The sequence below is a fragment of the Macrotis lagotis genome, chromosome 3 (assembly GCF_037893015.1).
Source record: "Macrotis lagotis isolate mMagLag1 chromosome 3, bilby.v1.9.chrom.fasta, whole genome shotgun sequence".
NCBI classification, from domain to species: Eukaryota; Metazoa; Chordata; class Mammalia; order Peramelemorphia; family Peramelidae; genus Macrotis; species Macrotis lagotis.
The window spans coordinates 117,852,653-117,878,744 of record NC_133660.1 but is presented as its reverse complement, the minus strand read 5'-3'; the positions used below and the strand labels follow the sequence as shown (position 1 = coordinate 117,878,744).

At 34.5% G+C, this 26,092-nt stretch overlaps 1 protein-coding gene across 4 annotated transcripts in view; it reads right to left on the bottom strand.

Annotated features, from left to right (window-relative positions):
* LRBA (LPS responsive beige-like anchor protein) overlaps positions 1 to 26,092 on the bottom strand; it is an 832,197-nt gene that overhangs the window by 148,223 nt on the left and 657,882 nt on the right. For all 4 annotated transcript variants that reach the window (XM_074229149.1, XM_074229148.1, XM_074229150.1 and 1 more), the window contains exon 46: positions 16,481 to 16,633. In XM_074229149.1, coding sequence (XP_074085250.1) covers positions 16,481 to 16,633 — 153 coding nt within the window. The remainder of the gene's footprint in view (positions 1 to 16,480; positions 16,634 to 26,092) is intronic.

The window sequence follows — 26,092 nt, the reverse complement described above, 5'->3', positions numbered from 1 at the left end:
GGAACAGAAGGTCAAGCTCTCAAGGAAAGAAAGAAACAGTTGGGACGGAGGAGGGTTTTAGCAGAACCAGATCTCAAACTATAATACAGAGCAGTAATAACTGAACAATTTGGTATTGATTAAAAAAATAGAGAGATTGAGAGTGAAAAAGACTAGGCACACAAAAATACAGAAGAAAACAATCATATTAACCAAGAATATGACAATTGCAAAGATCCTAGGTTTCTGGCATAAGAATCTTAAGAAGAAAAACTGCTAGGAAAAGTGGAAAGAAGTCTGGCAGAAATTAGGAACAGACCAACATCTCAGACCACATATATAAAACTAAACTACAAAAGGATACTCAGATCAAAAGGGTGATATCATAAACAAATTAGAGAAGTAAGAAAGATCTATGGATCAAGAAGAGTTCTGGACCAAAGGATAGAAAGGATCACAGAAAACAAAGTAGATAACTTTAATTAAAGTTTTTGTACAAAGGAAACCAGTTAAAATTAGAAGGGAAATGATAACGGGGGTGGGGCAAAATCTTTGTAGCAATTTTTTTCTTGTTAAAGTCTCATATCTATAAGAATAAGAGATATTCGTCCACTGATAAATGATCAAAATATATCAACAGGTAATTTTCAAAGACCTCTGAGATTTAAATAGTCATATAAAAAAAATTCTCCAAATAACTGAATTAGAGAAATGCAAAATAAAACCACCCTGACATTTCAGTTTATACATATGCCATGAAATTGGCAGATCTGACAAAAAATAAAAATGACAAATGTTGCAGCAACTATGGGGAGGGAAGCATATTGATTAATTGTTTGTGGAATCTAGTCATTCTGCAAATCAAATTTGAACTATGCCTCTAAAATTACAAAAGTGGGTTCCAGTGATGCTACCATTAGGCCTATACCACCAATGAGAACAAAGAAGTCCCTACAAGTAAGTGCTCTCTCTCTCTCTCTCTCTCTCCACACACACACACACACACACACACACACACACACACACACACACACATACTCACACACACACACACAAACACACTATATATATATATATATATATATATATATATATATATATATGTGTGTATATTTTGATTTTTGCAAGGCAGTGGGATTAGGTTATTATTATATGTTTGAGGCCAGATTTTAATTCAGATCCTCCTCACTCCAGAGCTGGTGCTCTATGCACTGTACCACCTGGTTGCTCCCATGTAAGAAATTTTTATGGTAGCAAAGAATTGGAAGTTGAAGGGTACTGTCCATCAATTGAGGAATAGCTGAACAAACTGTGTGATCTGTGATCTCTGTGTGTGTGTGTGTGTGTGTGTGTGTGTGTGTGTGTGTGTGTGTGTATGTATATATATATATATATATATACATATATATATATACAGAGAAAGAGAGAGAGAGAGAGAGAGAGAGAGAGAGAGAGAGAGAGAAGGATACTATTTTCCTGTAAGAAATCATAAAAGGGGAGTTTGTAATTTTTTTTTGTTTTTTTGCAAGGCAAATGGGGTTAAGTGGCTTGCCCAAGGCCACACAGCTAGGTAATTATTAAGTGTCTGAGACAGGATTTGAACCCAGGTACTCCTGACTCCAAGGCTGGTGCTTTATCCACTATGCCACCTAGCCACCCCTTATAAAAGGGGAGTTTGAAAGAAACCTGGGAAAGTCTCCATGAAATGAGGCAGGATAAAGCAAATAGAATATGCAGAATAATTAATACAGCAATAACATTTTTTTAAATTTATTTTTATTAAAGATATTATTTGAGTTTTACAATTCCCCCCAATCTTGCTTCCCCCTCCCCCCACGGAAAGCACTCTGTCAGTCTTTACTTTGTTTCCATGTTGTACCTTGATCCAAATTGGGTGTGATGACAGAGAAATCATATCCTTAAAGAAGAGAAGTCTAAGAGGTAACAAGATCAGACAATAAGATATCTGTTTTTTTCTAAATTAAAGGGAATAGTCCTTGCACTTTGTTCAAACTCCACAGCTCCTTATCTGGATACAGATGGTACTCTCCTTTACAGACAACCCAAAATTGTTCCTGATTGTTGCACTGATGGAATGAGTGAGTCCTTTGGTTAATCATCACTCCCATGTTGCTGTTAGGGTGTACAATGTTTTTCTGGTTCTGCTCATCTCACTCAGCATTAGTTCATGCAAATCCTTCCAGGCTTCCCTGAAATCCTGTCCCTCCTGGTTTCTAATAGAACAATAGTGTTCCATGACATACATATACCACAGTTTGCTAAGCCATTCCCCAATTGAAGGACATTTACTTGATTTCCAATGCTTTGCCACCACAAACAGGGCTGCTATAAATATTTTTCTACAAGTAATGTTTTTACCCTTTTTCATCATCTCTTCAGGGTAGAGACCCAGTAGTGGTATTGCTGGGTCAAAGGGTATGCACATTTTTGTTGCCCTTTGGGCATAGTTCCAAATAGCTCTCCAGAAGGTTTGGATGAGTTCACAGCTCCACCAACAGTGTAATAGTGTCCCAGATTTCCCACAACCCTTCCAACAATGATCATTATCCTTTCTGGTCATATTGGCCAATCTGAGAGGTATGAGGTGGTACCTCAGAGAAGCTTTAATTTGCATTTCTCTAATAATTAATGATTTAGAGCATTTTTTCATATGGCTATGGATTGCTTTGATCTCCTCATCTGTAAATTGCCTTTGCATATTCTTTGACCATTTGTCACTTGGGGAATGGCTTTTTGTTTTAAAAATAGGACTCAGTTCTCTGTATATTTTAGAAATGAGTCCTTTGTCAGAATCATTAGTTGTAAAGATTGTTTCCCAATTTACTACATTTCTTTTGATCTTGGTTACATTGGTTTTATCTGTGCAAAAGCTTTTTAATTTAATGAATCAAAATCATCTAATTGGTTTTTTGGTGATTTTCTCCATCTCTTCCTTAGTCATAAACTGCTCCCCTTTCCATAAATCTAACAGGTAGACTAGTCCTTGATCTTCTAATTTGCTTATAGTATTGCTTTTTATGTCTATGTCCTGTAACCATTTGGATCTTATCTTGGTAAAGGGTGTTTGGTGTTGGTCTAATCTAAGTTTCTTCCATACTAACTTCCAATTATCCCAGCAATTTTTATCAAAGAGGGAGTTTTTATCCCAATGGCCGGACTCTTTGGGTTTATCAACCATCAGATTACTATAATCATCTCCTGCTTTTTGCACCTAGTCTATTCCACTGGTCCACCACTCTATTTCTTAGCCAATACCAAACAGTTTTGATGACTGATGCTTTATAATATAATTTTAGATCAGGTAGGGCTAAGCCCCCTTCTATTGCACTTTTTTTCATTAAGCTCCTGGCAATTCCTGACTTTTTATTTCTCCATATGAATTTACTTACAATTTTTTCTAACTCGTTAAAGTAATTTTTTGGAATTTTGATTGGTAGGGCACTAAACAGGTAGTTTAGTTTTCATAGAATTGTCATTTTTATTATATTAGCTCTACCTATCCATGAGCAGTTGATATTTGCCCAGTTATTTAAATATGATTTAATTTGTGTGAGAAGTGTTTTATAATTGCTTTCAAAAAGATTCTGAGTCTGTCTTGGCAAATAGACTCCCAAATATTTTATATTGTTTGAGGTTATTTTGAATAGGATTTCTCTTTCTAGCTCTTCCTGCTGTTTCTTGCTAGACATATATAGAAAAGTTGAGGATTTATGAGGGTTTATTTTATAACCTGCAACTTTGCTAAAATTGCTAATTGTTTCCAGTAGTTTTTTGGATGATTTCTTAGGATTCTTTAAGTAGACCATCATGTCATCTGCAAAGAGTGAGAGTTTTGTCTCTTCCTTCCCAATTCTAATTCTGTCAATTTCTTGTTCTTTTCTAACTGCTGATGCTAACATTTCTAATACAATATTGAATAGTAGTGGTGATAATGGGAACCCTTGTTTCACCCCTGATCTTACTGGGAATACCTCTAGCCTCTCCCTATTGAATATAATGCTTCTTGATGGTTTCAAATAGATACTGCTAATTATTTTAAGGAACAGTCCATTTATTCCTACACTCTCTGGTGTTTTTAGTAGGAATGGATGCTGTATTTTGTCAAAAGCTTTTTCAGCATCTATTGATATGATCATATGATTTTTTGATAGGTTTGTTGTTGATATAATTGAGCATACTAACAGTTTTCCTAATACTGAACCAACCCTGCATTCCTGCAATAAATCCTACTTGATCATAATGTACTATCCTAGTGATGACTTGTTGTAATAGTTTTGCTAAGATTTTATTTAGGATTTTTGCATCTATTTTCATCAGGGAAATAGGTCTATAATTTTCTTTCTCTGTTTTCCTGCTTTAGGTAACAGTACCATATTGGTTTCATAGAAAGAGTAAGGCAGAGTTCCATCTTTCCCTATTTTTCCAAAGAGTTTATATTAGGATTGAAACCAATTGTTCCTTAAATGATTGGTAGAATTCACTTGTGAATCCATCAGGCCCTGGAGATTTTTTTTAGGGAGTTCAATAATGGCTTGTGGAATTGAGATTGGGTTGTTTAGGTATTTAATATCTTCTTCATTTAACCTGGGCAGCTTATATTTTTGTAAATATTCATCCATTTCACTTAGATTATCAAATTTATTGGCATAGAGTTGGGCAAAATAATTTCAAATTATTACTTTAATTTCCTCTTCATTGGTGGTGAGTTCACCTTTTTCATTTATGATACTAGCAATTTGGTTTTCTTCTTTCTTTTTTTAATCAAATTGACCAGAGGTTTATCAATTTTATTGGTTTTTCATAATACCAACTTTTGGTTTTATTTATCAATTCAATAGTTTTTTTGCTTTCGATTTTATTAATTTCTCCTTTAATTTTTAGAATTTCTAATTGGGTATTTAATTGGGGATTTTTGATTTGTTCTTTCTCTAATTTTTTTAGTTGCATGTTTAGTTTATTGATTTCCTCTTTCTCCAATTTATTCATGTAAGCATTTAGAGCTATAATATACCCCCTGAGAGTTGCTTTGAATGAATCCCATAGGTTTTGGTATGTTGTTTCATTATTATCATTATCTAGGATAAAATGGTTAATTCTTTCTATAATTTGTTTTCTGGTCCACTCATTTTTTAAAATGAGATTATTCAGTTTCCAGTTTGTTCTGAGTCTATATCTCCTTGGCCCAGTATTGCATATGACTTTTATTGCACTGTGATCTGAGAAAGATGTATTCACTATTTCTGCCTTTCTGCAGTTGATCATTAGGTTTTTATGTCCTAGTACATGGTCAATTTTTGTATAAGTTCCAATGTACTGCAGAGAAAAAGGTATATTTCTTTCTATCCCCATTCAGTTTCCTCCATAAGTCTACCATATCTAATTTTTCTAACAATCTATTTACCTCCTTAACTTCTTTCTTGTTTATTTTATGATTCAATTTATCTAGATCTGAGAGTGGGAGGTTGAGGTCTCCCACTAGTAAGGTTTTGCTGTCTATATCTTCCTGTAGTTCTTTCAGCTTGTCCTCTAAGAATTTGGGTGCTGTCCCACTGGGTGCATATATATATTCAATACTGAAATGACTTTATTTTCTATGGTACCTTTTAGGAGGATAAAGTTTCCTTCTTTATCTCTTTTTTTTTTAGATTTTTTTCAAGGCAATGGGGTTAAGTGGCTTGTCCAAGGCCACACAGCTAGGTAATTATTAAGTGTCTGAGGTCGGATTTGAACCCAGGTACTCCTTACTCCAAGGCCAGTGCTCTATTCACTGCACCACTTAGCCGCCCCCTTCCTTCTCTCTTTTAACCCTATCTATTTTTGCTGCTGCTTTGTCTGAGATAAGGATTGATACCCCTGCTTTTTTTTTACTTCAGTTGAAGCAAAATATATTTTGCTCCAACCTTTTACCTTTACTCTATATGTATCTCTCTGCTTCAAATGAGTTTCTTGTAAGCAGCATACTATAGGATTCTGTTTTTTAATCCACTCTGCTATTTGCTTACGTTTTACGGGAGAGTTCAGCCCATTCACATTCAAGGTTATGATTACTAATTCTTTACAGCCCTCCATGCTATCTTCCCTCTGTTTGTATTTTCCCCCTCCCCCCTTTATCCATATTCCCCAGTATTTTGTTTCTGAATACCACCCCCTTCAGTGTGTTTGCCTTCCTATATCACACCTTCCCCTTTCTTTCCCCTTTTTCCTTTTTCCCTTTTTCTTCCCCTTTATTACCATAGGTTTTGTGTACCTCTTAGTGTAATGAGATTTACCCCATTCACTCCCCTCCCTCCTCCAGTCTCTTTCCTGTCCCCCCCCCCCCCCTTTTTAAGGAGGTAGTGTTTTGTTAGATCATTCTATCTAAGTCATAGAAAATTCTGAGTGTCTGTCCCTTCTAGTTTGGTATATTCTATAGAATGGAGTCAAAATTCCTGAAAGTTATTAGAGTCTTTCTCCCAAGTGGGGTTAAAGCCAGTTACATCCCATTAGATAGCAGTCTCATGGATAGGTTATGAATGTCTATCATTTCTGGCTAGGTGTATTCTCTCTGTTAGAGTTACAATTCTCAAGATTTATGAGAATCCCCCCCCCCCCATTCTGGGATATAGCCAGGTTTCAACTTACTGGATTGCATTTTTTTCCCTTTTAACCTTTTCGTGTGTCTCTTGAACCTCCTGTTTCATGTCCAAATTTTCTGCTTAGCTCTGGTCTTTTCATCAGAAATTTTTGGAATCCTTCCATTTCGTTAAATGTCCATCTTTTTCCCCTGGAAGAGAAGGCTCAGCTTTGCAGGAAAGTAGATTCTTGGCTGTATTCTAAGCTCCCTTGTTCTTCGAAATATCTCGTACTAGGCCTTTCGATCCCTTAATGTTGATACAGCCAGGTCATGCGTGATCCTTACTGTGGCTCCTTGATATTTAAATTGTTTCTTTCTGGCTGCTTGCAGGATTTTCTCTTTTATCTTTCTGGAGTTTGGCCACAACATTCCTTGGTGTTTTCATTTTAGGATCTTTTTCTGGTGGGGATTGATGTACTCTTTCAATAACTAGTTTGCCTTCTGATTCCATGATTTCAGGGCAGTTTTCCATCACTAGATCCTGTAATATTAAGTCCAGGCTTTTTTTTCTCTTCAATGTTTTCAGGAAGTCCTATAATTTTCAGGTTGCCCCTCCTCAATCTATTCTCGAGGTCAGTGGTTTTGTTGATGAGGTATTTTACATTTTCTTCTATTTTTTCTATTTTTTGATTTTGTTTAACTGACTCTTGCTGTCTCATGGAGTCATTAGTTTCTGTAGACTCCATTCTTTTTTTGGAGGAGGAGTTTTCTTCATTAACCTTTTGCAACTCCTTTTCCAATTGGTCAATTCTACTTCTGAAAGAGCTTTCCATTTGACCAACTGAGGTTTTTGAGAGAATTAATTTCTTTTTGCATTTGCTCATCTAAGGATGTGAAAGAATTATTCTCATTTTTACTGGTCCAATTGATGATCTGAGAGATTTATTCTCATTTTGTGATTGTCCAATTGATGATCTGAGAGATTTATTCTCCTTTTGTATTTGTCCAATTGTACTTTCTAAGGTTTTGTTTTCTTGTTGCAAGGTATTAATTGTCTCTCCCAAATTTTTAAGCTCCTTCCTTATTTCTTCAAGGAAGTCTTTCTGTGCTGGAGACAAGATTGTATTCTTCTCAGAGGTTCCAGGTTTCTCTGAGTTAGGGTCTTTCCCTTCCAAGAATTTTTCTATGGATCCACCTTTCTGCTGACCCTTCTTCATTTTGCTAAGACCTTGAGTTAGGGGGGGGGGCTGGTTCACCAGGGCTTGGGATCACTAAAGGCTTTACTCACTGAGTGCAGTTTCTCTTGATGGCCAGTAGGAGGTGTTGCTTGCTTTCTCTGGAGTGTCTGTGACCTTGATTGACGCCTTCTCCCTTTCCTTAAAGGGAGGGGTTGCAGCTATTGAATTCTTTTGCCTTCAATCAATGGTGGGCTTTACCCTGGCCTAAGGTCATTCATTAGCTGAGCTGGTTCTTCTGCTCACACACCTGGGCCTGAGGCAGAAGTAGTTTACATTTGTTTGTTTGGGAAGAGGCCTCAGCAGCAATGGAGGCATGGACTCAGAGTTTCTCAGACCCAAGGAGCCCAGGGATGATGTCCGCAGCTCTCCTGCACCAGAACTCTCCCCCCGCACCAGCCCCGTCCCCAGGCTCCAGGGGGACAGCACCAACACCAGCGCCTCTGTTCCCCCGCCGACCCAAGCTCCTGTTATCCAGCCCCACCGCTGATCCAGCAGGTCCAGCTCTCGGGCCCTCAGACTCCCAGCTCCAATTCAGCTGTTAATCTGGCTGATCCGGGGCTGATCCTCCCTCTGAGCCTAGACTCACCTGCCCAAATTCGGCCAAAGCTGCTGCCGGAGACAAATCCTGAGGTAGATGTTATTTCTCCTGGTTTTTCTTTCTGGGTTTTTTGGGTTGGATTTCTTTTAAGAGGTTTGTTTCATGTGATAGATGGGGAAGAGATCAGAGACTTTAGAACTGTGCCTGTCTTCTCTCCGCCATCTTGGCCAGAAGTCTTTCTCCCAGCAATAACATTTTAAAGACAAGCAAGTATAAAATACTAAATAATCAGATCAATATGATAGCCAAACATGATTCTAGAGGACCAATTAAGAAGCCTGCTGACAAATTCCTAATAGAGAGAGGATGAACAGAGGGTGCAGATTGAGACATCTTCTTTTTTGCACTTGATCAATGGGGAAATTTGTTGGGCTTGTCTATATATGCTTTGATTTTTGTTTTTGTATTTTCTTTTTTAATGGGTTAGGGGAAGAGTAAAGCGAGAAAATAATAGATTTCTATCAATTAATAAAAATAAAACTGAATCTTTAAAAAAATATTCCTGTGATCCTGAAAAAGCAAACTACCTAGAACTAAAGAAAACTTTAAGAAAATAATGATGAGACAGAATTATTCTTATTATCCATGGTCCTTTTCTCTGGAACCTCATCCATGAAGAGAAGGAATAGGAATACTTTAAAACAGCATTTAAAGGAATTTTGACATTTTTTTATTGACCTTAATATCATCATTTTTTTTACTTTTAATATGTCAGCTGATGACATAATTCCTCAAAGATCTTTGTTTTAAAAAATGTTAAAGAACATTTACATATGTTAAAGAACACACTCTATCCAGGTTTTGAGGAAAAAAATTATCCTAAAAGGAACTTGTACTTTTATTTCATTAGCACATGCATAATAGAGGAAGTATAAATATGAAGCCTTTAATCAAATATGCAACTATAAAGAAACAATGGCAATTAAGAGAAGCTCTCAGCTGAAAGAGGAAGAAGTAAAGAGAAAAAAAATTCAAAGTGAAGTAGAAACTATATCATATACATCAAAATTAAATATCAGGGATTAAATAAAAATCAAAATTAGTCACTGGACACTTGATAAGTTTGGGATAAATTACTTACTTTAGGGATATACAACTCTTAGAAGTTTGAATTTTTATCAAAGTTCAACTGAAATGCCTCCTACATGAAGTAGTTGCTGACCCACTCAGATGCTAGTATCTCCCTTCTGAATTATCTTGCATTTATCTGATATGTATTTCCCTAAAAGAATGGAAACTCATCAAGAACTAGTCCTGTTTCATTTTTGTCTTTGTTTCTCTCTATTATCACCTAAAACAGGGCTAGTACAACACGAGTGGTTAATAAATTGTTGTTGCTTATTAAAAAGATGAATAAAATAAGATGTTTGTCACTATGCTTAAAATAAACCTTAGAAGAGAAAAAAAAGTTTACATATACAACTTAAAACAAAAGTGTGTCAAATTTCAATTACTTATATCCCTGTCAGAAAAAATATATATACCTCTTATAGTAAGAAGCACACAAGTGGTATAGACAAGATATAAGGTAAAAGAAAGGTAAAAGCTCAAGAGGCACAAAATAGAATACCTAGTTTAAGCAAAAACTTTATTAGTTACACATGAACATACAATGCAAAGGCTTGTAATTTCTTGGAACACCTAATTTTGATTTGATCAAGTCTACAAAATAGGAAGAAAAGTGGTATTCAATTTTAGTTTCTTGGGCTTTGTTACACTGTCACAAGCTAATTATTATATGTTCATATTCTTTTTTTAATCACACAAGAGTACTATTTAGCACAAAGCAGTTACAGGAATCAGAATTTATTAAAGAAAATAATATTTCCAAATGTATCCCAAATAAGTAAAATTTGGGGCTTTAAGTGCAATTTGCATCTTATTCTCCCAAAGATATAAAAAGCAATGAACGATTTTCAGTGATATTTCACAGTAAACACAATGGCTCATAATACGTCCCTTTCAAGTATGTAATTTCAACTCTTAGGAGGATCTTTTATGCTAGGAAATATTTGAAATCCATTAAACCAAATCTATAGAAAAAATATTAGAATGAATACTCTGACAATATCTACTAATTGCTATATATATATATGTAGCTTTTAATAAAGGACCTGCCCCTTTGAAACTCCATGAACATTCCAGGTTTTTCCCATAATCCTATGCTAACCCTACAACAACCTAACCCTTTTTTTTTCTTTTTCTATAGCACAGATCTGACCAGGTCACCCACTCACTCAATAAATTCCACTGGTTCCCTCTTACTTCTGGCATCAAATATAAACTCCTTTGGTATTTAAAGGTCTTCATGACCTGAGCCCTCATTATATTTATAGTCTCCTTAATCACAGTTTTGACACTCCAGCTGACACTAGCCTATTCCCTGTCCATATACCAACTCTCCATATACTTTCTCAATGCCTGGGCATGGGCTTCTCCCAAGAAGGCAATGCTCTTTTCCTTAGCTAACCTAGCTTCCTTCAACTCTTGCCTCAATTCCTACTTTGTTTCTCATTTGTTTCTCTCTGTCTCTTTCTCTCTCTCTCTCTCTCTGTCTCTGTCTGTTTCTCTGTCTCTCTCAACCTTCTAAGTGGGAGAGCTCTTTTCAATACTAAACAGACTATTTTATTTTGAGGATTAACACAGTTCAGAAATAAATGGATGCCCCCAAATTAAGGAATGGCTCAAGAAGCTGTGGCTTATGAATGTGATGAGTACTACCGTGCTATAATAAATGAAGACATGATTTCAAAAGGACAAGGAAAGACATTCAAATTTACTGTACATATAAAAATATTGCGGACTTAAATTAAAAAGTACAGAACCAGATTAATTTCAACAATAATAACAATACTGTAAAAATAAATAATTTTGAAAGCTTTAATAACTAAGATCAATATAATATTCAAGATTACAGAGAACTGATGATGATGTTATTCATACAGAGAGATGACAGACTTAGAGTGCAAAATAAGTCATAATTTTTTATGTCACTGACTATGCATATTCTTATAAGAGATAGTTTTTTTTCTTTTTTTAAAATGGGCTAAGGGAAAAGAGATTTCTGTCCATTTTTTAAAATGGAGAAGTGGGAGTATGTTAGAGATGTAAAATGTTGCATTCATATTCAGATGAGGTCACTATAACTTAACTTTTTCTTTGTTAAAAAAGGCCTCTTAAGTAGAAGTGATCTATAAATGTTTATAATGTAAAAACAAAACACAATAAAACATTTTTTTAAAATGTCCTTGAAGAAACTAGATTACTCTCTAGACTAAATTTTATGACTAATCCCTATGATCTTGAGAAATGTATAACAGATTGTTTCTAATCTTTATGTGATCAAATATCACCCAATGCTTCTAGGTCTCCCCTGGGGGGGGCAGTTCTTTTATCTCTATTCTTTAAGAGAATTGCTATCTACTTACCTATTTCAAGATGAAGCAATTATTTAAGGATGGCTGAAGAAAGGACGCATACTATGAAGTAGAAAATAACAGTGGGGTTGTTCCTGGTCAAGGCACTCTACTTGTGGGAGTCACTGATAGACAAAGGTAATCTGACAGCATTTCTAGAGTTCTCAGACACTGAACTGAATTCTCAGACTACAGTCTAACCTTTGCAAAAGGATGGAAAAAGAGAAAGATCTTTGCAAATATAGGAAAACTATAAAGAAGGAAGCATGTGTACATGTAACATATATTTCACCTTTGTGCCACAATTCTATGGTTTCCTCCCCCCCGCCCCACTCTTACCCTGTTTTTCTTTTTTTATCGATTAAGTGAATTTTTGGGCTCAGTATGATGGGACTTAGAGATAGAGAAAGAATGAAAATATCTTCAGATGGAAAGAAGTAAAAGGCAAAGGAGCACTATAGGTGGAATGAACATTATAGACAAAACATTATAAACATTTTAAAACCCTATAAACAGGTATTCTCTTCTTTTTAGATTAATAGTACTTAATTTTTTTGAAAAAACACTAACACATAGAAAACTTCCCTCTTGCTTATGATCACATAGTTATTGAGAATGGCAAAAGGAAGACTCAAATTCAGATCCTTTGATTCTACATTCAATGTTCCTTTTTTTTTTTTCCATTTCACCATGATACTTTATAGATGTATGACATAGAATAATGGACTCTCCCAAGCTCCAACACTTTCTCCTTTGGGTAAACCAATTCTATAAAGAATAGGTAGACTCATAAATAATACACAGCCTAAAACTACACACTTTAATGGTCACAAGTTTAGAATATTATATCATCTGTGCTGAACTTTTCCTATTTCATTTCTCTTTTATTCAGTGAGCCTTTCTAATAAATTCACTTCAGTTTTTATCCTCTAATCTAAGTCCAAATTTGTAACTTTAGGTCTTTATTCATCTTTGGAGGATGAACAGACTTCTTTCTATGTTTCAGATCAAAACTAGTAATCCTGTGGCCACTTGAATTAATAACTAGACTTTTACTTCCTGCCAAAAAATATTGTTCTGAGTCTCTGTTCTGGGCAAATAAAATTTTGATTAGCATTTCTTTGATCCAATCTTGATCAATTCAGTCTATAACCTGTCAGCTCCCTTCCTCTCCTCTTCACTTTCTAACCTACAGGGACTCTAAAACTTTCTGTCTTTCTTCACAACTTTTGACGGCTGACATCAAAAGATCACTTGAGTTGATTTATGCTCCTTACGCTCTCTTCAGCATCAACATACTCTTCTTCTTCTAGTCTCCATAAAACAAACCCACAGTAAGTTATATTTTCAGATCCTCACATCTAGACTATTATGTCTTCTTAAATACATATTATTAAAAACTCATTATTTCTATTTCCTTGCAGTAGATTTTGAGATTACATCTTTTCACAACAGAAAACTGAGGAGGAAAGGATGAAAGAAGACAAGTTTCCCTAGGTGAAAACAGGACTATTTTATTTTAACTGAATCAATTTGACTTGTTTCACCTAAATAAAATGTATTTTTAGAAAAGACTCCAAAGCAGAAGGTCTTAAAAATGTCCATATTATGTGTCACTTTGGCAATGGAACTACCTATGGATTCTTTAGAAAAATGTTTTCCAAGTCATATAAATATATATAATCACAAAGGAAAAAATTAAGCTGTAATGTATTTGTCAAAATATTAAAAAAAAATAAACATTCACAGATTTGCCTCTTGAATTTAGACAGGGATTCCCTATATAAAGAAACAACAAAGTCTATAGTTGTCCTGCATTAAAAGTAGCGAATTAAGGAATCTCACTATTTTGAAGATAAAATCCTATTGCTTATTTTTTCTTTGTAGTATTTGGAATCAAAGATCTTCAGTCTTATAGAACATTGAGAACAAAATCCAAGTCAAATTGGAGGTTCATATTCAATTTCACTTTTGTTCCAAATACCCAGAATAATGGGAATTTTATTCCTTTCCCTGAGAAAAATTGCATCTTTTTAGTGTTTACTTTCAAAACATGCAGACTGTTTGATTCTCGGTATTTGGCCAAAATCCCAATACAGCATTTCTTACAAAATGAAAATCTTTAGCTTAACTACTAGCAAAATCCCTCCCCCCCCCGACCACAATTATATCAGTTCTTTAACCATAGAGTTATTATTTTTCTTTAGTAAATACAATCGGAATAGGCAATCCCAACACAGTATCAATCAAAATATAGTCATTTATATCCTTAAAAAGTATTCTATCTTCTTGAATTAACAACTGTGCTCCATAGTATTTTGAAATGATGAGCTGTATATCAATTTAATATAAATATGTCCATTAATTAATGCTGCGATCCCCTGCTACTAACCTGGTACTGTACAATCTGTTATTTTTCACTGTCCTATATATCATCTGTTCCTAGTGCTGGTCTGTTCCAGGAAGACAGACAGCTGCAACACTATATCCCTGTTCAACCTGAGGACCATCTGACTTTAATTGTAGCACACAGCTTGATGTGGCTCTGGTTATGAGAAGCCAAAGTATCGCACTGTAATAATCTGGAAAAGCAGAAACCTGCCAACAGAGGGCTGAAAACAGGGACTTGGGCTGTCTGGTTGCCTGACGGGCTGCAGGAAATATGATTAATGAGCAAGGTATAATGATATCAGGAACCCGATTAGCACCACAAAAAGGTCACAGATCAAAGTAGTATGCATTTCATGAGCTACAATCATTGCATAAAATCTGTAGACTTGAAGAGGCAAAGCAAAAAAAAAAGCAAAAAAGGGAAAAATACCTCATGTGATAACACGCTAACAGATACATAAAATATGATACTAATCATTTAGTCAGCCCAAGGAGGTTAAAAAGAAAACATAAAATAAATCAACCTAAAAACATAAAATGAATCTGTACTATACCAAAGCTTTGCTCATTATTTGTGGGGAGTTCCAAATTTCTTCACAAAAATCAACAAAATAATGTTATTTCTTTCTCCTTCCCCAACCAAATCAGAGACAAAAAAATATTAGTGGCATAAAACTCATCCAATTCCAAACGAAAACTGCTTCTGCACTTGACTTACTTCTGATTTCTAATGCTCTAAAGAAAAAAAAATCATGAAATAAACTATAAAATCTATGAAACTGATAGAATTAAAATAAAAACCAAATACCTTACGATTTTTAAAAACAAAAAAATTGGAATTATTTTAATACTGCAGAATACTACAAAATATGTAATTTCATAAAAACATGGGATTCCCACAAGCAGATCTGAATTGGTTGATAAGTTGACACTTTCTAATATCTAATCCTCTATTTTCAGGGGAGTATGGCATAAAGATGGGGGTAGGGGGAATGAGAAGGAGGACCAGCTTACAAGATGAACTACTAAATCCTTCAAGTTGTCAAATTAAAACACTGATAAGAGATGAAATCTTTAAAACATGACTATCAGCCAAGGTTCATTGTAAAGCCAAAAAGAATACTCCACTATAACACACTTCCCCCAGCATGTTTAGCAGTACTACATATGCTCACTTGATTTAAAGAGAGTTGGTTCCTTTAGGCTTCAAATTACCTTTGAACCCCATGTTTTATTAATTACATGGTTCTGATCACAATAATTAATTTTTTCTTAAAGGACTCCCTCAAGAGACTAAGTATAGAAGAATGGCAAACACCAAATCAAGTCAACTTTCCTATCTTCACTTTTCCTTAAAAAAATCCACTGAAACATTTCAACTATAGAACTTCTTACCCATTGCAGAGCTATACTTAAAAGACTAAGTTTAAATACAGTGATACAGTGAATATCTTTTGAAGCATTTGGTAAAAGCTGGCGTGCTACATGAGCTACATTGTACAATTTTAGGAAAAGAAAGATTGAGATTAGCATTTGGGGAGAATGAAGTAAAAAGAGCTAATGAGAAGTGAGGATGATGTATTTTTTAAAATTAACATATTATTTAAACAGTTAAATTTTAATATTTTGTTGTTCATTAGCAAATAAGAAGCTATGATGGCTGGTTAGGACTTCTAAGATTATGATTACCAAAAATACTATTAAGAGAAGTTGAATTATAAATACAGGGAATAAAAACCTAATTTACTGCTGTGAAATTTCTATCAAAAGTTAAAAAAGATAGTAGGTGGATATTCTTTCTTAAGGATGACACAAATTGCTAAAAGAACCAAGACCAGGATATTTATATGTCATATGTCAGTTATGCAATGGTAACAAGTAGTAATTTTATAGTAAATATTGTACTAAATAACTTTTTAAAAGTTCATATATTTTAAATATTACAGAAGTACTGCCTTCAAAGAATACAATATGGGAGATAATATGAAGCAATGCTTCCCATATCAAAAAAATACAGACTCTTCAACTTAAAGCAAAGATAGTAATACTAGCAAAAGCAAAACTGCATTTTTGGTAGGACACACTATTCCAGGGGCATGAATAACTCTTAGGTATTATCCATATCTGAAAACAACAAGCTAATATTAGCAAAATGGAACCAAGGAATGTCTTATCATTCTGCAATCTATAGCAAACTCAGTTTTGTACAAAAGGACCTGGGTTAATTTTTATATGCCACATAAGAATAGACCTTTGACAGACAAAGCCATGATTACTATCTTACCAATCTGTTTATACGAACGAATTCTTCTGAACTTTTGGCCCAAGGAGGAAGTTCAACATCAGACACCACTGTCCCATCATCCATCACTCCAAGATTATAATTATTGAAGTTGACAAACATCTCAGGAAGATAATAAAATTCAGGGATCAGCTCCTACATAAAAATAAAAAGACAATGTCACATTATAAAATGTAGAACTGATAATGTCTAATTGTGTGGAAGAAGAAACAGGAGAATGAAAAAATTAAACAGTTGAAGGTGAAAATTATTTTTCTTTCTTACTATCTATCCACATAAAAGAGTCCTATGAGAGTTTGTCCAAATTCGAATCACCACTCAAAGGAAGGTGATAGACTTCACTTTAAGAAATGTTTTGTAACAATACTTTCAAATGAAATGCATGAGTAGCATTAAAAGCATGATTTTAAAATTAAATATATATGCTTTGATACTTATAAGACTATATTCTACTATGATATATAAGTCATACTATGTATACTTAATATATGTTAAGATTTTCAAAGGAAATTATGAATTCTTCCCAATGACACACTAAGAATTTTTAAAACCTAGTCTTTTATGCTGAAAAATGTCAAATTTTATAATGCATATGCTTTTACATATGTTTCTTAAATCTCTAAATATTCAGGTTCAGTTTTAAGAAATTAATTCCATTAAAATCTACAAAATAAAAAAGAGGGAGACTTTAGATAGAATTTGGCAACTTTAAAATGAATATATTAAATTAGGAAATGAATTTCATAGGAAATTACTAGAATAAAACTGTATTTTCCTAATACAAAGTATATGTGCATGTCACTAAAGAGGCAGAAAAATGCAGGCTCTTTAGCTTTTATGTTCAGTAAGTCCAACATATAACCTTGTCAGAGGCCCAGTTGATCAGACTGAAAATCCAGTCTTGACATGGGTCAGTGGATCAGTGGTCTCCCAGATACCCCCTCAGGGCTAGCTATGGCAAGAGCAGCTTTCAAAACAGGGGAATAAAATAGGGAGGTCATCCAATTGTGGACAAGGTCAGTGTATGCTAGCCAGAGCAAAGACAGGAAAGATCAAGCAGGAATTAAGCTATTATCACCTCCATCATCCATGTGAAATTCGGCTTGACTTTGAATTGTACATCTTTTGTTTACAATCACCTTAATTAACTAAGCAGGGTAAAAATGAGCTTATCTACCAAATGCCTGACAAGTACCTGGTGACAAGAGGCTGGAAACTATTTAAACTAGACAAATGAAGGAGAGAGAACAGAGGGTACTTTTACAAGTTTAAAGGTATATTACTTTAAGAAGGTGTCACAACAAAGTTTCAGGGTTTTGATTTATCTTGGAAAGTATAACTGGTTTGATGTAGAATGGGAAAGAAAGATGCATTCATTCTTTAAAAGAATTATAGCTTTCTAATAAGTTACAATGAGGATACAAATTTTGGTATAATATATGGCAATAAATATTTTAAATATCAAATTTTATATATACATTTCTGATGGATTAAAAACAAATACTGGGGTTTTTTTTGCTTCTTTTACCATCTGACATGACTGGCTCTTATGAATATATATGGCTTTCAATATATGAGACATAAATATTAATCCAAAAAATAAAACCTAAAAAAACCCCCACCACACTACACCATTAATATTTGTCCAAATATAAAACGATTCATAACCTCATGGAGTTGCCTCAGGGCCCCCAAACAAAAATGTCGTCTTTTTCTCCTTTAAAACAAATAATAATAATGATGATATGGGGTTTTAAGATTCACAAAGAGCGTTATATATTTTATTTGATACACAAGAACAACTCAGTGATGTAGGTAAAATAAATATTTTCATCTCCCTCTTCTTCTTCCTCTCACACTTTACAACTTAGAACAATGATTCTCAGAGAAGTAATTCAACTTGCTTAAGGTCAGACAGCTAGTAGGTGACAGAGTTTGAAAACCTGTCTTTTCTAAGCTTAACGATCTTTCCACTATATTATAAAATAAAGCAATAGCATTTCTATGAAGGATGTTAAGTTCAGTTTGGTAATTTCAGTTGTGTCCAACATTCTGTGACCCAATTTGGTGTTTTCTTAGCAAAGATTTCCTTCTCCTGATTGTTACAGATGAGGAAATTGTGGCAATAAAACTTCTCAACTTAAATAGCAAATATATTATTCTACGGTTCCTAAAAAGTGGCCACAGTTAATACTTACCCTTCTGTGGGCAAGTTTCATTTCTACACAGGTTTGGCAAAGAGCAAATACATAATAAAAGTTTGCTGAACTAAACTGGAAAAAAAAACTGGCTTCCACAAAATTACTGTATAGTACTTGTTTGTTTAATAGATTACACAGAGCATCATTCTAGATGACCTGGGGAACTGTCTCCAAGGAGGCTATCTCATCATTTCCTGTTAGAGGGGAGCTTGGTCATATCTCAAGTTATATGAACAGTCAATAAGGCTGTGGGAAGGCAGGTCTACTCAAACCTCACTGACATAGCTATTATCATGGGGTTCACCTCACAACCATACCTAATCTGATATCCTTCAAATTCCCTCAATACCTCCCCTTTCTTCTACTGTGCAAGTTTCTTACATGATCCTTTATGAATGGCTTCATTAGATGCCTTTGGGAAAACCTCAATTCTGCATCATTTGATGCCCAAATTACTTCATGATTATGACCCTGACAGACAGCTGCCAGAAGGTTCTTTTCATTTTGGATGAAGCAGAGTGAGCAACAGAAAGGGAGCAGGAATAGATTGCTATGAATGAATCACAAGTATTATATTTTCTTCCTCCAAACCCAACCATCTTCTTCTAAGCTTTCCTATTTCTATTGAAAATAACATTATCTTTTCAGGTACGGGCAGCTAAGTACAGTAGAGAGAGAGCACTGTCTTGGAGTCAGGAGGACAGGAGTTTGAATCCCACCCCAGGCATATGCCATGTACTAGCTGTGTGATCTTGGGTAAGTCACTTAACCCTGACTAACTCATATCCAGGGTTATGTCCAGTCATCCTGATTTATATCTGGCCACTGGACTCAGATGGCTCTGGAGGAGAAAGTGAAGCTGATGACCTAGCACAGCCCCCCCCTCATTCAAATCTAATTCATGTGCTTGTCATGGCATCACCTCCCTGATTTTATGGTCTTTGAGAAAGAAGGACAAACATGATTATTATCTTTCCAGTCACACTAGTTTTCATAACCTCAGCACTATCTGTATATGTTTTTATATGTGTATATGTATGTATATACACATATGTGTATACACACATATATATGTAAAGAAAAACAGAGAGAATGACAGAAGTCCTTTTGTCCCATAATCTACTGACACTTAGCAAATACTTAATAAATACTTGTTGACTTGATCACTGTCCCATCCAACCTAAGTAAAGATTGTGTCTATTGTTTTACCCCCTCCCTCGCCTTTTATTCTATTATAGTTAAAAAGCACTTAATAAACCAAAACAAATCTTTTTTTTGTTTTTGTTTTTGACTTCTGTCATCAGTCTTGGCTCATTCTGAGCTTTAGCATTCCTGACATTTTTATCATGCTACACACTATCATTCATTTACTGTTACTTGGTCTTGTTTTTGGCTTGTGTACCTTTTTTATAAGATCTAAGAAGATTGATGAATTCTCTGTACATATACATCATTGTCTTCAGAAAAATTCATTTTTTTTCCTTCTTGTTAGATCGTTTCCCTTTGAGCCTTTAGAATTTAATTATTAGAAGAAAAGAAAAATAAGAAGATGAGAATAGGGAGGAGAGGAGAGCAAAGAATGAGGAAGAGGAGAGAAAAGGAGACAGGAAAGGGAAAGGGAAGGGAGGAGAGAGGAAAAACTGGTTTGTCTATAGCATACTAATACTATTATAAAAAATAAACAGGGAACCCCACTTATTTTTTTTACATTTTTTTAAGGCAATGGGGTTAAGTGGCTTGCCCAAGACCACACGGCTAGGGAATTATTAAGTGTCTGAGGTCGGATTTGAACCCAGGTACTCCTGACTCCAAGGCCGGTGCTCTATTCACTGCACCACCTAGCCACCCCCTGGGAACCCCACTTATGAACTCTGTTACATATATATATATGTATATATGCACATATATACGCACATATATGTAAAATAAGCTCTTTACCCCCCCCAAGAGAATAAAGAAATGAGAATGAGGAATTTGAAGAGAAGATAAGGAAAGTGAGTTTTAAAAAGTTGTATCCATCCACTGGTATATATAAGAGTTAGACTCAGGTTGTCTAAGAAAAGGAGAACACTGACCAACACCCTAAGTTACTTGAACTTTCAAAAGACCATTTCTTACACAATATTCTTTAGATGATGGTTCACACTAATTATAGGTCACCATAATCTCAGAAGAACCAATATTATACATAATTGAAAGGGAAATGGAGGCTTTTTGAAAAAAAAATGAAATAAGTCATTAACTTATCTGATTAAGAAAAAAGAAGAAATCCAAATTGTCAAAAAAAAGTAAATTAGTAGAAAATATTGGCCCAATTTTAAACCAACAAAACTGATAACCTAAATGTGATGTATATTAATAAAAAATATAAATTATTGCTCAAAATAGGAAATATACCATAAATAGCCCAGTTTCAGGAAAAGAAACTGAACAAGGCATAAAGTAACTCTCAAAAAAAAAATCCCCACAGGAATACATGAATTTACAATTGAGTTTTATCAAATATTCAAAGAACAATTGATTCTAACATTGCATAGTTTGAAAAAAAGGGATACTATAAGGTTTTTTACTATGACAGATATGGATCTGATAGCTAAGCCAGGGAGAAATAAATCAGAAAAAGTAAACTATAGACTACAATATATAATAAATACTGATACAAAAATATTGAATAAAATATACGTAAAGCAGCAATAAAATAATTATACAACATAACCAGGTTGCTAGAATGCATAGGGAGCTCAATGCTAGGAAAAAAATAAAAACATAATAAGATCACCTTAAGAAAAAAATAATAAAATACACATGCATTATGCCAACAGTAAAGAAAAAGCTCTTGTCAAAATACAGTATTCCTATACTTTTAGAACACTTGAAAGCATAGAAATAAATGGACTATTTCAGTTTGGTAGACAATTTTATCTAAAATCAAGAGCATGCAGTGCCTTTAATGGAGAAATGCTAGAGGTCTTTCAATAAGATTGGGGATATAGCAAAGATGTCCATTGTTACCATTACTTTTAGACATATTTCTAAATATACTACTATATAAATAAGTCAAGAAAAAGAAATTAAGGGAATAAGTATAAACTAAAGTATCCTGTAAAAGACATGAAGATCTATTTAAAGAATACTAAAGATTCAACTAAAATATTATGCTACCACTTCAATGGTTAGTAGTTAAGCTTCACTTACCCACCTCAGAGTATTGCTAACTATTTGTATAGTCTGTGAGCCTTAAAAGATTTACAAACCAAATATGTATCCTTAGAAAGGCAACAATTACCAGCAGATAGTATCCTTTAGCATATTAACAGGTTTTTTTTTCTTTCAGGGAAGAAGGGAGGGATAAAAGAATAGAGAGAGAAAAGAAAGGAAGAAAGGACAAAAAGAGAAGGAAGAAAAAGAAAAAAGCGACGGAAGGAAAGAAGGAAGGAGGGGGGAAGCCAGAAAACAAGCATGTGGACCTATTCTGTGCTGAACCCTGGGCTAGGAGTTTGATTATCTCATTTTATTTTCCCAACAATCCTGGGGAGTAAGTGCAAGAATCCTCCCCATTTTGTGGTCAAGGCAACAGGAAACTTTAAATTAGATAAACTTGTTGAAAATAGAAAATATTATTTGTATTTGCATCCCCAGTGCATACAGCAAAAAAGTCTGTCAGTATTTATTGATGGAAGAAGGGAAATACACTAGACTCAAAAGGTTAAGTGACTTGCCCAGGGTCAAATTTGAACTAAAATATTCTTGAATCCAAGTTCAGAATTCTATCTTATCTCAGAAATTCTCCCTTACCTACGCCCTCTCAAATGTTCTCTTTGCTTCTCTTTTACTCTCTCTTCAACACATTTTATTTTGAAGCCTACCCTGAATCCATAATGATGTTTCCCTAAAACTACATCATATTTATTCTAATTCATATCTCTATGTGTTCATTTCTTCGCTGATATAATGGAAACTCTTTGAGATCAGGTACTGTTTTATTTTTGTCTTTTGATCCCAGGGCCTAGTTTACTGTCCAGAACATAGGATATAAATACAGAAGTAAAATGGGAAAAAACATTTCGTAATTGAAAGGGTATATTTGAGGGAAAAGGATGGAAGAGGATTCATGATATATACATTTATATAATTGCAAAGAAAAGAGAAGGAAGAATCCTGTAGGAAATGATACAAGATATGTTTTGAAAGAAGACAGGGATTCTAAGAGGTAGAATTAGAAAGAGGTCCAGACTGGTGGCCTATCAATGTGGATAATGGAGTAGAGTGAGAAAACCAATTTAGAAGGTGATGAGAAACTAAAATACTGCAATGATTGTGAGAATATGGTGAATTAAATGAGGAAGATGTTTCCCATTTATTTGAATGAGGGAAAGGAAAGATTAACTCTTTCTTTGTGTGCTGGAATTGGTAATCTTTTTCCCTCAAATTCTTTATTTTCTCTCACCTCCATTAGGTAATATTCCATTAATGATATACAGCAGGGACAAAAGTATTTAAAATTCCAACAAGTTTCCAAAGGGTAGGTCAATACCATAAGCAATGTATTTAGATGGCTAGTCTTTCCTCAAGACAAAAATGACTAAGCTCTAAATTAGACCATAAACTAGATGAAAGTAGAGTATATTTATTATTTGTATTTGCATCTCCATTACACACAGCAAAAAAGTCTGTCTGTGTTTATTGATAGAATGAGGGAGATCCACTAGACTCACACTCTAGGGATGCCTATGTGACTTCTAAATTCTGTAATCTGTTGTTTGTCTTTTAAAATTCAGAGTTGAGGGGGTAGCTAGGTGGTGCAGTGGATAGAGCACTGGCCCTGAAGTCAGAAATAACTGAGTTCAAATTTGGCCTCAGACACTTAATAATTACCTAACTGTGTAGCCTTGGGCAAGCCACTTAACCCCATCCGCCTTGCAAAAACCTAAAAAAAAAAATCTGTGTTGAAAGCTCTGATTCCAAAATCTAAATTAGCTCTGAATATATTTTACGAAATTTCCTCCCCCTCTTTTGGGGCATTTTAAAATTGTTTCATGTTCTCTGAGGAGTCCAAAGAATTTTTTTTTTGACTGAAGAATAATAGTTCATTTTCCTTCAGAGTAAAATTTTTATTTATTTTTGTGTTTTGGCTTCAGATGGTTTATCTGCTAGGTTTTTAATCAGATTATTTCCCTTGGACTTTTGGTTTTTTAAGTCTTTTACCATGATTCTCAGCTTCTTGTGTCTGGTTTCCCTCCTCTATGTTTGACTCCTTCTCCTTAACCAGCTCCACTAATGTCCCTGATTTTAGACATCCTTGGTTTTCTTATAGTGTGAAAATATGCAATTCATACAACAAGAATTTATTAAGTATTATTACCTGCTAGGTCATATATAAGGTGTTGAGATATAATGACAAATATAAACCATATCATGTTCTCAAATTATATTATTGGAATGGTTAAAAGGATAAGTTCAAGATAAATATCAAATATATAAAAGGTTATTATGTAGAAGATCAAGAGAGACCCCCCGGGGAAGAGGTGTCACTTGAGCTTTGAAGGAAGCTCAGGGCTCTCCAAGGAAGAGGTTAGAGACAACCTAGGCAAAGGCAAAGAGGTAAAAGATGGATGTGTGTATGTATCACAAACTCAACCCCTCAGTTTTTACCTAATTTCTGAGAAAAACTGTGAGTGATTCCCAGTTGTTCATTGTATCAAATCCAAGTGATCAATTGTTGATTACAAGTAATATTCGAGATCCTCTGTCACCTGGGTCCTTTTCTACCACTCTTTTGCAATTATTATCCCATATAAATACTTCAATACAACCAAACTCATCATTCACTTTATTATCTTTACCTCAACAACTTAAACTCTCACTTTCTCTGGGAAGCCTTCCTTCTGAATCTAAATAGGCCTATCTATATCATTTATTTTGTCTTTCTGTCCTTATGTCCATATATCCTATCTCTTCTACTGCCATGTGGATCCACTGAGGGTTCTAGCTTTTTTGTATCTTTAGCTGTCAACTCAGCAACCTGAACATGGTACTTACTTAGTAGAATTGGGCAACACAGCTCCTTTATATTCTCTCTTACATGCACAAAATCTCTCCCCTTCCATCTCCATCTCCATCTCCATCTCCATCTCCATCTCTCTCTCTCTCTCTCTCCCTGTTTCCTCCTCCTCTCTCCATTCTTAATTTTGATCCCAGAAATTGGCAAGACGTTTTGGAGTTTATAGGTCCCAAATCACTCTGGCTCTCATGGATTGGCCAAAAATAGATTTCAGACAGATCCCTACTTGGTCATTGTTTGAGCCAAGACTGGATCAAAATGAATGCAAATAGCAATTGTTTCAGTTTGGATCAGAAAACCTAAAATCTCCCCCACCCAGATATTTTTTTGGGACTGTGAAAAAGAGTCCATTCTTTGCTTCATTTCTTTTTTATCTGCTTTAATTACTAAAAGAGTACTGCCTCAGTCAAACTGAGACCTCTTAAACACCCTAGCTTAAAAGCGACAAGGTCTTCCACTGCATCTAGGGTCATCTCCAGTCATCCTGATCTATATCTGGACCCAGATAGCTCTGGAGGAGAAAGTGAGGTGGGTGACTTTGCACAACCCTTCTTTACTGAAATCCAGTTCTCTTGCAAATCATGGCATTGCCTCCCTTAAAGTCACGGTCCTTTTCAAGAACAAAGGCCAAATAACAACATTCACTCTCTGCCTACCTAGAGTCTTCACTTTTGTCATGATTCATTTGAGTACCATTTTCTTCTTGAAATCTCTGATATCCTAGCTAAAAGCTATCACTTTTTTTCCTCAAACTTCTCAATTTTTCTAAATCTCTCCTTTGCATCTCAATACATTTCAACTTCTATTAGATTCTAAATTTCTTGAGGGCAGGCTATAATTTATTTTGTATTTATATACTCAGTACCTTGTTCATTAGTTTATGAGATGTACAAATTATAGATGTTTTGATTTTTATTCTATTAATTTGATTCATATTCATTCATTTATTACTTATAATTTATTAATTTTTTATTCTACTAATTTCACTCATATTCATTTGCTACTCATACTCATACATTTATTACATTATTATTCATTTCTCAACAGTTCCCCTCTGTTGTATTTAGTACACTGATTCTTATTGACTCATGAGTTCATCCTACTTATTTCTACTTCTGTATGTTCCCTTGTTTTGTTTTCATTCATTGGAATGCTCCCTTTTCTCTCCACAGAATCAAAAAATCTAAAAAATAGAAGGATCCTATAATATTTCAAAAAGAAATTTCATATACAACTTTTCTGAATCTGTCAAACCCAGTCTTTGCCTCAATACCTCAAAGATGAAGTCCATTTCCTTCCGAAAAGGCAATTTAATCTATTTTTGAATGGTTC